The sequence below is a fragment of the Azolla caroliniana genome, unplaced genomic scaffold (assembly GCF_043228905.1).
Source record: "Azolla caroliniana isolate FFs.n. ecotype wild unplaced genomic scaffold, voAzoCaro1.0.p SCAF_12, whole genome shotgun sequence".
Taxonomy (NCBI): Eukaryota; Viridiplantae; Streptophyta; class Polypodiopsida; order Salviniales; family Salviniaceae; genus Azolla; species Azolla caroliniana.
In genome coordinates, this window is record NW_028230447.1 from 626,817 (window position 1) to 641,162 (window position 14,346).

The 14,346-nt window shown below is 38.8% G+C and overlaps 2 protein-coding genes across 2 annotated transcripts; both read right to left on the bottom strand.

Annotated features, from left to right (window-relative positions):
- Positions 1–3,620: 3,620 nt before the first annotated feature.
- On the bottom strand, positions 3,621–5,599 carry LOC147856703 (uncharacterized). Its single transcript, XM_087328257.1, has 2 exons — positions 4,952–5,599; positions 3,621–4,613 (listed from the first exon to the last, which is right to left on the bottom strand). The coding sequence occupies exons 1-2, from the start codon at positions 5,543–5,545 to the stop codon at positions 3,906–3,908; spliced, it is 1,302 nt and encodes a 433-aa protein (XP_087184383.1). The 5' UTR covers positions 5,546–5,599; the 3' UTR covers positions 3,621–3,905.
- A 5,503-nt stretch (positions 5,600–11,102) lies between these two features.
- LOC147856704 (uncharacterized) lies at positions 11,103–12,814 on the bottom strand. Its single transcript, XM_087328901.1, has 2 exons — positions 12,209–12,814; positions 11,103–11,948 (listed from the first exon to the last, which is right to left on the bottom strand). The coding sequence occupies exons 1-2, from the start codon at positions 12,749–12,751 to the stop codon at positions 11,259–11,261; spliced, it is 1,233 nt and encodes a 410-aa protein (XP_087185027.1). The 5' UTR covers positions 12,752–12,814; the 3' UTR covers positions 11,103–11,258.
- Between the last annotated feature and the right edge of the window lie 1,532 nt (positions 12,815–14,346).

The window sequence follows — 14,346 nt, forward strand, 5'->3', positions numbered from 1 at the left end:
AGGAAGCAAGAAAAGAGAGTGAAACAAGCAAGACAAGTGAGATAGAATAGAGAAGCTCTAAAAGCTTCATAAGAGGTAGATACAAACGAGTTACGGTTTGGTGCACTTGGCTAAAACTATGGTTTCAGACAACAACCTAGGAGTACATCCCTACCCAATCAAGTTTTATCATTCTATGCTTTGTATTTTTCTTGTCTCATAGTGGAAATCGTTGTGCACCGTGGTTTTTCCCTGGAATCAGGGTTTTCCACGTAAATCGTGTGTTGCTTGGTTTATTTTGTTGCGACTCAGTATATCTGTGGGTTACGTCTAAGTGCAAAATCTATCAAATCAAAGAAAAAGTGGAGGGATCAAAGAGTTGTCGAACCTCAACTTATTATAAACAACGTGCTGATTTTGAATATGGCTGCCAGGTAATCGTCAATGCTTTAATAACAAATCGTGTGTTTCAGAACCATTCTTGTATAATAAGACCTTATTATAAAAGTTCATGTGAAACGTATAACAGTCGAAAATTGTGAAACACAATTTTGACATGAATATGAAAGGCAGACAAATCCACTCACTGGTGGATAAGAAAACACTTGGCCTGGCACAACCTTTAAATCATGACTTCAAGGTTCGGTTCGGTTCGGTTCGGTTCGGTTCGGTTTGAGCATAAATATAAATGAAAATGAAAACATAAATATTTGACAATACAACATCTAACTGGATCCAATGTGTCCCCTGATCTTAGGAACATCAACGAAATTTGGTGCAATTAATGATGGGATATTTTCTGGCCGTGGGTGGATCCAATGTGTCCCATGATCTTCGAAACATCAACGAAATTTGGTGCAATTAATGATGGGATATTTTCCGGCCGTGGGTGGATCATCAGTAGTGAATGCAAAACACCCAGCGGAACCTGGTCCAGTGTAGATAGCCAAGGGTGTGGTAAACCCCGAGTCTCAATCCTCCCACACTTTGATGAGTTCATCTTCGGTCAATAAGTAACAAGGTCCTCCCTTATAGCGACCATGCCTTCGATATCCTCATCGGATGGAGGCATATAATCCTCCTTTAATACCTTGTAATTTTCCGAAAATAAAGGATCACTCATTCGTTGTTCTAAGATATCGATCTTGAAGAAGTATGGTGACAAGCACACATAAGCTTGGGGGATCCAATCCTCCTTCACACGCCAACAATTGTGGTCGTCCTGATAAAGGACACTTCCGTGGTCGGTCCAAATGAGCTCCCACCATTCATTTCCGGCCTCAATGGGTACTGAGTTCTTCCTCCTAGTTTACTTCTTATTTCCTAACTATTTCTTTGTAATCATCTCTTGCATTCACCATTGTAATAACTTATTGTAAACCCTATTTAAAAAAGGGGGATATTTGGTATTAATGGGTGTTGCCTTGATTCAAGGGTTGTTGTATTAAGCACTGGTATTAATCCTATTCTCCTTGTGTATTCATGTTGAGTAGAGGGGGAGAGAGTGATGAGGTCAGTTCTTGGTGTTGAAGACAAGGTTTCCTCAAATCATGATTCCTCGAACCAAGGTTTTGGTGAATGATAATTCCTCGAACCACGATTAGTCAAAGCAACATTTCTTTGAATCATTATTCCTCGAACTAAGGTTTTCACGAATCACAATTCCTCAAACCACTATTCGTCCAAGAAACATTTCTTTGAATCATGATTCCCCAAATCACGATTTCTCGAGCCAAGTTTCCTTGAACTAGGTTTCATAACGAGATTCATGAGGGCTATCCACAAAGGGTTCTATGTCATCTCACTCGATATCATATCCTCCCTAGTCCATGTCCCCCTTGTCCCGCTCGAGTAGCACATGCACTATGCACACACATGCACATTTACCTAACAACGTCGCTATGACCGTTGATACACATACTGCTTACGTATTGTTGTTGTGCGACACAATTAGTGATGCAAAATAGACGTTGCATAGGGAAATGTTTACATGCATTGCAAATTGATTGAATTTTTTAAGTATAATTGTACATCAATACCCCAATGTGCCTTCGCTCTCAAAGAGCCTTAACACTTCTTTGAACTTACTCATACGAGTTAGGAACTGAGGTGGCATCATCACCTAAATATGAAGACATGCAAGGTATGGAATGAAAATGTAGTGAAGGATGAACATCACTTACTTACCACATACTCAACAGATAAGGTAATTTGAGAATAATATGATGACTTGTAGATGAGAATGATTATAATGTAAATGTCATACTTCAATGTACACCAAGATAGTGACCAAGCAAATGTGCTTGCAGTATTTTCTCATAGAGAATTTGTATTGTAGAACAATAACTCCTCTTCTAAGTAGGTAGTCACTCCTCGTGGATGATAAAACATCTAGTCTATTTTGTACACTAATTGAGATTGACACAATGCAATGGTCAAGGAATATGGCGCTTGCGGGTGGGCATGGCCATATCCTTGTGAGCTTGTTCAATAGATTTTTTGGAATAAAAATAAAATAGATTTTTTGGTAATGTGTTATGTGCACATTTATTGCCTTATAAATGGCTAGAGTAATACACTCAATACAACTATTCTACTATATATACAAATCCATGCAAGGATATATATATATATATATAATATACAAATAGTATCTTGCATTGCATTGTAGTTGAATAGTTGTACTAAATATGTTATAAATTATAATGAAAATATATGATTTTCAAGTGGTGAAGCTAGAAAGGATGTCTTCCATTGGATGGTGGATCCCATGATCATTCCAAATGAGCTATTGAATGCTATCTTTGTGTATGTGCATTGAAAGTGGTAGTATATTCGCATATCGAGCACTTATTATTCATATACCTTGACTCTTGAGACAATGACCCACAATTAATCATATGTTGTCGAAAAACCAAAAGGATAGATATGTCATGAAATTGTCGGGGTGTGGGGTTTGTAGGGTTTATGTGGAGGCCAAAAATGTAAGAAAATGTAAAAGTGATAACCATAAAGATGATTTGATGGATGACCGGCGATCGCCGGTAAAGTAGATTGGCCATCAATGAGGCCCTCTTGTTTTTTCTTGACCAGAAACAGCCGCTAAACCATTTCGTTTTCCTCCTGATATTCCTGCAGACCCATCGTAACGAAGCGCGCGCCATTTGCTTCGATTCGCCATGCCGCGTCTTACCTCCTGTGTAATCTGCTCTTCACAGCAGTTGCATGTGGAAACCCTAAACCCTGGCTCTCATCGCAGGCTTACTTACTTTCTTACTTACACCTTGGATGTTGTAATTATCGTCTAGCTATTTGCGTGCTTCCCGCTCTTATAATCCTGGTGAACTACGCCAAGCTTGTGGCACATTTGTGCAGAGATTTGAGCAGATTAGTTCCTTTTAATTACAGTGTAGAAATTTCAAATCGGGAATAAGTATCTGTTTATAATAATAATAATAATAAGATTTGACCTTAAGACCATGACATCAAAGAAGGCCGAATGATTCGAAGAGGATCTAATGATAAATCAGAGAAAAAGTGGAGGGATCAAAGAGCTCTCGAACCTCAACTTATTATAAACAACTTGCTGATTTTTGAATGTGGTTGCCAGGTAATCGTCAATGCTTTAATAACAAATCGTGTGTTTCAGAACCATTCTTGTATAATAAGACCTTATTATAAAAGTACATTTGAAACTCATAACAGTCAAAAATTGTGAAACACAATTCTGACATGAATATGAAAGACAAAGACAAAACCCACTCGCTGGTGGATAAGAAAACACTTGGCCTGGAACCGATAAACCTTTAAACCATGACTTAACGGTTCGGTTCGGTTTGAGCATAAATATAAATGAAAATGAAAACATAAATATTTGACAATACAACATACAACTGGATCCAATCTGTCCCCTGATCTTCGAAACATCAACGAAATTTGGTGCGGTTAATGATGGGATATTTTCCGGCCGTGGGTGGATCATCAGTAGTGAATGCAAAACACCCTGCGGAACCTGGTCCAGTGTAGATAGCCAAGGGTGTGGTAAACCCCGAGTCTCGATCCTCCCACACTTTGATGAGTTCATCTTCGGTCACATAAGTAACAAGGTCCTCCCTTATAGCGACCATGCCTTCGATATCCTCATCTGATGGAGGCATATAATCCTCCTTTAATACCTTGTAATTTTCCGAAAATGAAGGATCGTTCATTCGTTGTTCTAAGGTATCGATCTTGAAGAAGTATGGTGACAAGCACACATAACCTTGGGGGATCCGATCCTCCTTCACACGCCAACAACTGTGGTCGTCCTGATAAAGGACGCTTCCATGGTCGGTCCAAATGAGCTCCCACCATTCATTTCCGGCCTCAATGGGTACTGAGTTGAGCTGAGCTTGCTCACCATCCACAAACGATAATGTGTCTATCATTATTGAATCGTTAGGCGGACCAGGTTCTGGTCGCTGGCCTAACAAGCCGGGCCTAGGACGATGGTTCTCCAGGGACCCATTGTACCCAACTGGTTGCATATAAAAGGAGACATGGCTTTGGGCTCGCATGAATGTGTCAAATGTGGTGTATTGACATCGTGCTGGCTGTTTTCCGATCTCCAACGATGCGTTTAGACTGTAATCAGCCTGTTGCAATTTGCAAATTCATCATAAGAACATTATGTTCAAGCATTTTGCATTCTGATTTTTTTTTTGGGAGGTTTAAATTGGAACCACAGAGGTTTTTACTTTCCCTGATTCAGATTTGGTTGTAGAAATAAACCCTAAAAAGTTTGTGGTATGTGGTATGCAGTATGTGATATGTGATATGTGTGGTATGCGGTATGCGGTATGCGGTATGCGGTATGCGGTATGCGGTATGCGGTATGCGGTATGCGGTATGCGGTATGCGTGTATAATAACAGATCTAGAAAATCATATGGTTGATTTAAGGAAAAGTTTGTGAAATTAGTAGTTATACATACCTGTGATGGAGGGGGAGGCAGAGGTCGTGGTGCACAAAGAGATGGAGGCAGCATTTCTGCAACCCTCATGGCAATGTTGTAAATCTCCAAAGCCACCGTTTCATTGGGCTTCAGGATGGTCCCCCTCATCTCCTTCACTTGTACCACATATTGAGCCCATTTCTGGACGTCTACTCCTTCCTCCTTGAAGGTTTTCCATGTCTCTCCCCATTGCTCAACAATGGTATCTTCACTTTTCAGGGTGTTATTGATGTCCCTGGTATTGTAGAAGATAGGGTAGAGGCTGATGGGATCCTCATCCAGGGTTCGCTCGAACAGCCCCTCAAGCTCTATCATTGGCCACTTGGACTCCAAGAAGTTGGGCGAAAGGACGAGCACCCCGACCTTGCAAGACTTGATCCCCTTCGCAATGTTGTCGAAAATGTTGTCACCGTACCCGATTGAGCCGCCCGAACGATCGAAGAAGACGGTGCTGTCTGGTCGGTCTCGCAATATCCTCCTCAGCTGCCTGAATAGATCTTCGACGATGAGCTTCTGCTGGCCCGAATGGCTAAGGAATATTTGGCACTCATGACCATCCAAATCCTCATCCATGATGATGAACAATAAGATATGATGATAATAGGATTCAAGGCAGAAGAATGAGAAGCTATGTTGAAGGACGTAGTAATAAGTGGCATGCATTATAAAGGGGGGGAAGGGAGGAACAACGTGACATGTAGAAGTTGACTAAGTATGTCCCAAGAGTAAAGCACACTTTATTGTGTAAAAAGGCCACTCCGACAAAACATCACACTCTCATCTTTTCCATTGACATATTTCTCAATGAATCTCTTTTCGAACAATTGGGCGGGGTTTGGATCTTGATTAGACTTACTTCGGTTGTGAGCAAGTGAATACCTATTGCCAACAAACCTCAAACACTCGGATTCTACCTTCTTCCATGCCAAGAAAGTTTATATTTATCATGTGTTGATCGATTAAACATTTGCATGCATCACACTACTACATGCATGGTGAAAGCATTGTATAGATATTTTGAATGCTCTCAACTATGAAGGATGAATTTGTGAAGGAAATTATTACAAAGGATTATCTCCAACGAGAAACATGTATTGTTTTATTGCATGTCCACATCAATCCAATTAATTTATACACTAGACCTTCCTTCACATGGGATGCAAAGTTAGAACTTACAACTAAACTATCAAGTATTTTTAATGGAAGAGGGTCTAATCAATGATAGACACCGTGGTGACCTATGGATTAAATTTTTATTTCATTTATGGATTGTTTTCACTAACATTCTTTTTGCAACGTAGAAAAGTTCTCTTCCTCTCCAACCAAGTGGGTTTTCTTGTACTACTTTCATAAATGGCCCAAATCATGCATCTAGGGTTGTAACTCATCCTTATCCGATTCCATTATTGTTATTGTTTGATGTGGATAGGAAATACTCCAATATCATGCTTGAAGAAGTAATGTATAGCTCTACACCTACTTATTGACCAAGACAACTCCATTAAATGAACTTGTCACAGATTAGATACATTGTCGTTCTTCCAACAAGTCATCTCATCTATAGCTTGTCGATAGTGGCATTGGGGTTTTGGCATCAACTTGTTTCTAAAGCAACTAATTTTACTTCCCTGTGAAAACATTTGGCGTGAAGAATTAAAGAATGTTACACATTGGGAAAACGTATGAGGTATGCATCAGATGGAGCTATGACAACCCATAGTGAGGCATCCATTAGAGAAATATTAACAGAATTAAAAATGTGGGATTCACACATTACAATCAATTGTTAACATTTAATAACGCCTATGTTATATTATAGATGAAGATGTGGTGGATGACAATGTTTCAAATATAGATATATTTGCTTGGTTTGTGTAGTTCTTGGTGATTTTCTATCTATAATTTCCTTCAACATGATTGGCACACTTGAGTTGAGCTCTTAATTTCCAAAATCCAAAGAAAGGAAGAACCTTTCACTTAATGGAATCTTCATCGTATCCCCACTCAATTTTGCCCTTTGGGGCTCAACATGATTGGCACACTTGAATTGAGCTCTTAATTTCCAAAGAAAGGAAGAACCTTTCACTCAATGAAATCTTCATCGTATCCCCACTCAATGTTGTCCTTTGGGGCAGGATATTGTCGTCCATCTTGAATTCTTTTGGAGATTTGAGGTTGAAAATGATGAAGATCATTGCTAGAGACCACTATATCAACTTCTAAAACACAAAGGACTATGCATGATACCCATACCACTAGCTCTAAAACAATACCAAACATATATGTATTGTGAATACTTTAATTAATTCTTTGTGGCCCATGCTATACTAGTTTATCACAAGTCATTGCACACTACAACATTTTGTTATGCAACACCATGGATTCCAAGACAAAGACCCTTGGAAGAAGTCAATAGAGAGACAAAAGCCACTTTGGAGGAACGTGTCCATGGGCACCCACAAATGATTGCTACTAACAAGAGGCGTTGTACAATGTGAGGTTAAGTGACTCGGAGCAAGTAATATGCATTAGGGGAACACATGAAGAAGTTGACGAAGTCCCAAGAGTAAGACACCCTTTATGGCATCAATCAATGTGGGAAAAGGGCAGGTTGACAACACCTCAACTTTCATCTTTTTGTTTGATACGTTGACATATTTTTCTTTCATCTTCCCATTTTTGTTTCAAATTCTATTTTCAATAAAGTGGTGGGGTTTCGAATAGAGAAACATTGGGATTATACTTATTTCGGTTATAGTAAGTGCACACCTATTACCACCAAACGTGAAACACTAGATTCTACTTTCTTCATCCCAAGTCAATTTGCATTTGTCACTAGCAAATCTCTTAAACATTGCATGCATCACACTGATTATACAGGCAAAGGCACATTGTATACATATTTTTAATCCTCTTGACTTTGAAAAATGGATCTACTGGATCCATTTTGAAGAATCTATTTATTATAGTAAATCATCCCCAGTGAGAAACATTACATGTTTAATTGCATTAACAAATCAATCCCATTCGATTACACACCCAACCCTCACATTGGAGCCTAAACCTCACTACTAAATCACATTTTTATAAGGAGAGATGCTTGAATCAACCATCGATAATGTTGTTGGCAGTTGCCTATGCAAGAAGATACTTTGAACCTAATGATGATACTTCATACCTATGAATATCTCATCACCTTAATATCAATTAAAAAGTTTTATTTTCTTTGTAGATTGTTTTCATCCACATATATTTTGAATAATTCTCTTCTTCTCTAACATAATAGGTGTTCCCTTATTAGTTTAACACAATGTGCCAATTGATGTGCATAGGACAATCCCTTATCCTTATTGTATTTCATGTACATGCTTAACTAAACCTTATCTAATTGTATCATTGTTGGTGTGTACATGAAATACTTTAACATTATGCTTAAAAAGGTACTATATATTTCTACATGGCCTACTTGTTGAAGGAAACAACTTCATGGAATGACCTTGTCACACAATAGATGCAATGCCAAAGATAGACAAAGAACCCAATACACCTTTGACTCAAGGTAATCTTCGACATATCCCCACTCAATGTTCTCCATCTTCAATTCTTTTGGAGATGCAATGTTGAAAAGTTATGAAGGTCATTGCTTACCAGAGACAAGAGACAGCTATATCAACTTCTAAAACGCAATGGGCCATTCATGATACCCATATCTCTAGCTCTAAACCAATACCAAACAGATAAGCATTGTGTATAATTTAATTTGTGGTGGGCAATAACATTTTGTCACGCACCAACATGGACTCCAAGGATGAAGACCCTTGGAAGAGGTCAATAGAGAGACAAAAGTTGCTATGGAGAATGGTGTCCATGGGCACCCACAAACGATTGGCCCTTAAATGAGGCTAGGTACAATGTGATGTTATGTAAGGGCCTAGGAATAGGTTGTATGCATTATAGGAACCCATGAAGAAGTTGACGAAGTCCCAAGAGTACAACACCCTTTATTGGTCAACAATTAATGTGTGAAAAGGGCAAGGGGCGACATATCAACTCTCACAATTTGACATTTTCCTTTCAACTTGCAATTTCCGACTCCTCCAATTCTATTTACAAACAAATGGTCAAGTTTTAATAGAGAAACATTGGGATTTGACTTACAACATATCAACTCTCATCTTTTTCTTTGATACATTGATATTTTTCTTTCAACTTGCAATTTCCCACTCCACCAATTCTATTTAAGAACAATTGGTCAAGTTTTGATAGAGAAACGTTGGAATTAGACTTACAACACATCAATTAACATTGATCATTTTCTTTCAACTTGCAATTTCACACTCCTTCAATTCTATTTACAAACAAATGGTCGAGTCTTGATAGTGAAACATTGGGATTAGGCTTACAACATATCAACTCTCATTTTTTTCTGACACATTTATATTTTTCTTTCAACTTGCAATATCCACTCCATCAATTCTATTTATGAACAAATACTCAAGTTTTGATAGAGAAACATTGAGATTAGACTTACTTCAGTTGTAGGTTATAAGTGCACACCTATTACTAACAAACCTCAAGCATTGGGATTCTACCTTCTAATTCAATCTCAAGTAACTTTACATTTGTCATTTAACGGCTTATTAAAGCTCAAACATTGCATGCATCAGACTAATGTATACATGCTTAAAGCGCTCTATACATATTTGTAATACCATTAACCATGAAGATTGAATTTGTCAAGCCCATTTTAAAGAGATTTATTATTGCAGATCATCTCCAATGAGAAACATTACCTGTTTTATTGCATTGTTAGATCAATCCCATTATGTCATTGACTCAATGTTCACATGGGAGCCCAAAACTCCCTTCTACATCAAATTTTTCTAATGTGAGGTCCAGTTGAAAATCCAATCGAAAATCGTGTTGCTTATGTGAGAAGATAATTTCACCTATTGCCAATATTTCATAACTATCAGTATCTCATCACATTTACCACCTATGGAAGGATTAAATTTTTGTGTTTCCTTATACTTAATTTTCACCAACATGCTTCCTACAACAGACGCAAATTTTGTTTCTCCTTAACCCAGCATTCATCATAGCAATATTAACACAATTTAAATTGTGGGTTGACACAATACAACCAGTTGTTAAGTTTTAATAAGGCCTATGTTATACATAAATATGTGGTGGATGGATGGCTATGTTTTGAATATAGATTTCCTTCAACATGATTAGCAAACTTGAGTTGAGCATTCAATTTCCAAAGAAAAGGAGAGAACCCAATACACTTTAAACTCAAGGTAATCGTCATCATACCCCCACTCAACCTTACCCTTTGGAGCATGATATTGGTCTCCATCTCTTATTTGAGGCTGAAAATAAGCAAGGTCATTGCTAGAGACCCCTATATCAACTTCTAAAACACAACATGCCATGCATAATACCAATATCTTCAACTCTAAACCAATATCAAACCGAATCGGGTTGTGCATACTTTAGTTAATTTTTTGTGGCCTAAGCTATACTGGCATACTCCAAGTTGTGGTGCACAATACCATCTTGTCATGCACCACAATGGAGTCCAAAAAGAAAGAACTTGGAAGTGATAGCAAGAGAGCCAAAGCCACTAATGATAACGGTGTCCATTGGCACCCAAACATGATTACTTCTTACAAGATGAGCAGGAAATCCAGAGTTGGTGCCAAGACATGATGTAGCTATTGGTGTAGGTCACAAAGAAGAGACAATGATGAAGTTATTATACACTAGTGTAGACATTTGATCATATGAAAATCTTTTAGTTACAATGATGGGGGTTAGGATATTGAAATTAGGAATGTCAAACAATTGGGATTTGGGATTTGAATTCAAGAACAATGATTCTAAGAGAAACTAATGATAATGAGTAAAAAAGTGGATGAGGCATCGATCAAAAGAGTTGTTAAGCCTCGAAGTATCGACAACGTTGAGTGCCAATCGCAACAACTTTGAATATCATAGTTGAAGTAATCGTGAATTCTCTTTACAAAGAATTGTGTTTTTCAAGACTATAACTTCTAAGTATGATAAGAGATTATTATAAAACTAAATTGGAAACTAGCAATTTTCAAATTTCCAAAACACCGCAAGACATGAATATGAAAGATGGAATCATTTCATTTTACTTGTTGATATCAAAACACTTGGTACACTTGGGATTGGACCCTACAGTAAAAAAACAATACACCATTATTTAAACCCCATTGCTTCACCAGCAAATGGGGGGGAACCCATCTTCCCAACATCAACGAAATTTAGTGCGGTCAAGGATCGGATATTTATCGCCAGTGGGCGGATCATAGGTAGTAAAGGCAAAACACCCATAAGAACCCGGTCCAGTGTAGATAGCCAAAGATTGCGTAGCTCCGGAGCCACTATCATCCCACACATTCAAGAGTTTCTCTGCAGACACATAATTAACAAGGTCCTCTCTTATAAGAACCATGCCTCGGACGTCTTCATTGGATGGAGGTTTATACTCCTCCTTTAAACCCAAGAGCCTACTCCTCGTCTTTTGTAAGGTGTCGATCTTGAAGAAGCACGGTGACAAGCACACAAAACCTTGGGGGATCTTCTCGGGCCTTAAGCGCCAACAACTGTGGTCATCCGCGTAAACAACGCTTCCGCGATCGGTCCAAATGAGCTCCCACCATTCCATACCAGACCCGATGGGCAGCGTGTTGGCTTGGACTTGCTCGCCATTCTCGAACAATAACATTTCTACTATTGTTGATTCATTGGGTAGGCCAGGTTCTGGTCTTTGGCCGAACAAACCGGCCTTAGGACGTTGGTTCTCCTGCGGGGCATCATACCCATCTGGGTGCAAGTAAAAGGAGACATGCTTGTTGGCCCGCACCAATGAGGTCGATGTCGTGAACCGGCATCCTGCAGGATTGCTTCCGATTTCCAACAATGCAACCCGAATTGGTTTTCCCTGTTCAGATTATCATAGAAACATAAATCCATGTTTCAGTATCTATCTCAATTCCTACATGGCCAAAATTCATTTGATGCACAATGTCTCCATGATCATAACACGCACAAAATTGGTTCAAATAGAGGTGGAAATTTGCACTAAGCAAGCTAAGCCTATCATACACAAAATTTTGAGGAATGGTAATGGTGTGTGTAAGTAACATTTAAGTTAAGGAATGATGGGTGTGAAGAATTTTAGCTGAACATATATATATGTACCAGATCTGGTTGTAAGTCCCTAGGCAGCTTCATTACGATCCTCGTTGCAGCAATGTAAAGCATCGTTTCTCCGACATTGTTAGGGACGAGGATATCTGGGCTCATCTTCCTCATTTCCACGACATATTGTGCCCATGTTTCGATGTCGACATCATCTCCGAACTTGCTCCATGTGGATCCCCACTTGTCAAGGACCGCACTCTCACTCTTTAGGTGCTCGTCGATCGCCTTGATATCGTAGAACATAGGGTGCAGGGTCAGCATACTCGTGTCCTGGCTCCGCTCAACCAGAAGTTGGAGCTCCCGCATGGACCGGTTCGACCTCAAGAACTTGGGGGAAATGAGGAGCACCGCGATGCGGCAAGCGTCAATGGCTTCGGTCGGGATCGAACTCGTGAGGGAGCTCTCGAAGAAGATGGTGCCGGGGGCTGGGTATCTCATTCTCTTCGAGATCTCGTTGAATAGGGGTTCCGCGATGTGTTCGCGGTGCCCCGAATGGCTGAGGAATATGAGGCACTCAGACCAGTCTTGATTGCTATCCATGATGGACAATGATGAGATAAGATGATAGGAAGCAAGGCAAAGGTTTAAATTATGTAGTAGTAAGTAGTATGCATTATATAGGAGGGAACAACACATGTAGAAGTTGACTAAGTATGTCCCAAAAGTAAAGCACGCTTTATTGTGTGAAAAGGGCACTCCGACAAAACATCACACTCTATCTTTTCCATTGACATATTTCTCCACGATTCTGATTCTATTATCGAACAAGTGGTTGGGTTGTGAATCCCTATTCAAGGCACGAATCTCACTACTAAACCATGAAGTTTTTTTAATGTGAGAGGCTAGAACCATCCATAGATATTGTTGTTGTCACTAATGGATCTCAACTTTTTATTTTCTTTATAGATTGTTTTAGACAACATTCTTTTCACAACAAAGACAAGTTTTCTACCTCTCCAACATAGCGGGGTTTCTCGTGCAACTTTCATACAATGTGCCTAGTGATCCTTGTAGGGTCATGACTCATCCTTATCCGAGTCCATTATTGTTTGATACTTAAAAGGTAATACTTTAATATTATGCCTAAAAAATTAATGTATTGTTGATCTACAACTACTTGTTGATCAAGTCAACACCATTAAATGAACTTATCACACAATGGATACATTGCCATTTTTTCTATAAGTCATGTCATTGTAACTCATCCATAGTGGAATTAGGGTTGTCTCTAAGCCAACTAATTTTACTTCCACTTTAAAACATTTGGCATGAAGACTTACGAATGTTATACATTGGGAAAATGTATGAGGTATCCATCATATGGAGTTATGACAACCCATTGTGAATGCATAAAAATGTGGGGTTCACACAATACAAAAAGGCGTATATTATGTCATACTTGAATGTGTGGTGGATGATAATGTTTCAAATACAAATTATATTTACGTGGTTTGTGTAGTTCATGTGGTTTTGTATGTGTAATTTCCTTCAACATGATCAACAATTTTGGGTTGAGCACTAGATATCCAAAGAACGGGAGAGAACCCAATGCAAAATTCACTCATAGATATCTTCATCATATCCCCACTGAATGTTTACCCTTTGAAACATGATATTGTCCTCTACCTTGAATTCTTTTGGAGATTCCAAGTTGAAAATGATGAAGGTCATTGATAGAGACCACTATATCAACTTCTAAAACACAATGGACCATGCATGAGACCCATATTTCTAGCTCTAAACCAAAACTAAACAGATATGGATTGTGCATACTTTAATTAATTCTTTGTGGCCCAAGCTATATTAGTTTATCACAAGTTGTTGCACACTATAACATTATCTTGTGAACCACCATGGATTCCAAGGACAAAGACCCTTGGAAGAAGTCAATATAGAGCTAAATGCCACTATGGAGAAAGGTGTCCATGGGCATCCACAAATGATTGCCCCTAATAAGAGGCAATGTACAATGTGAAGTTAAGCGACTCAAAGCATGTAGCATGCATTAGGGGAACACATGAAGAAGTTGACCAAGTCCCAAGAGTACAACACCCTTTATGGATGATCATTAATGTGTGAAAAGGCTAGGTAGACAACATATCAACTCTCATCTTCTTTTGTGACGCATTGACATA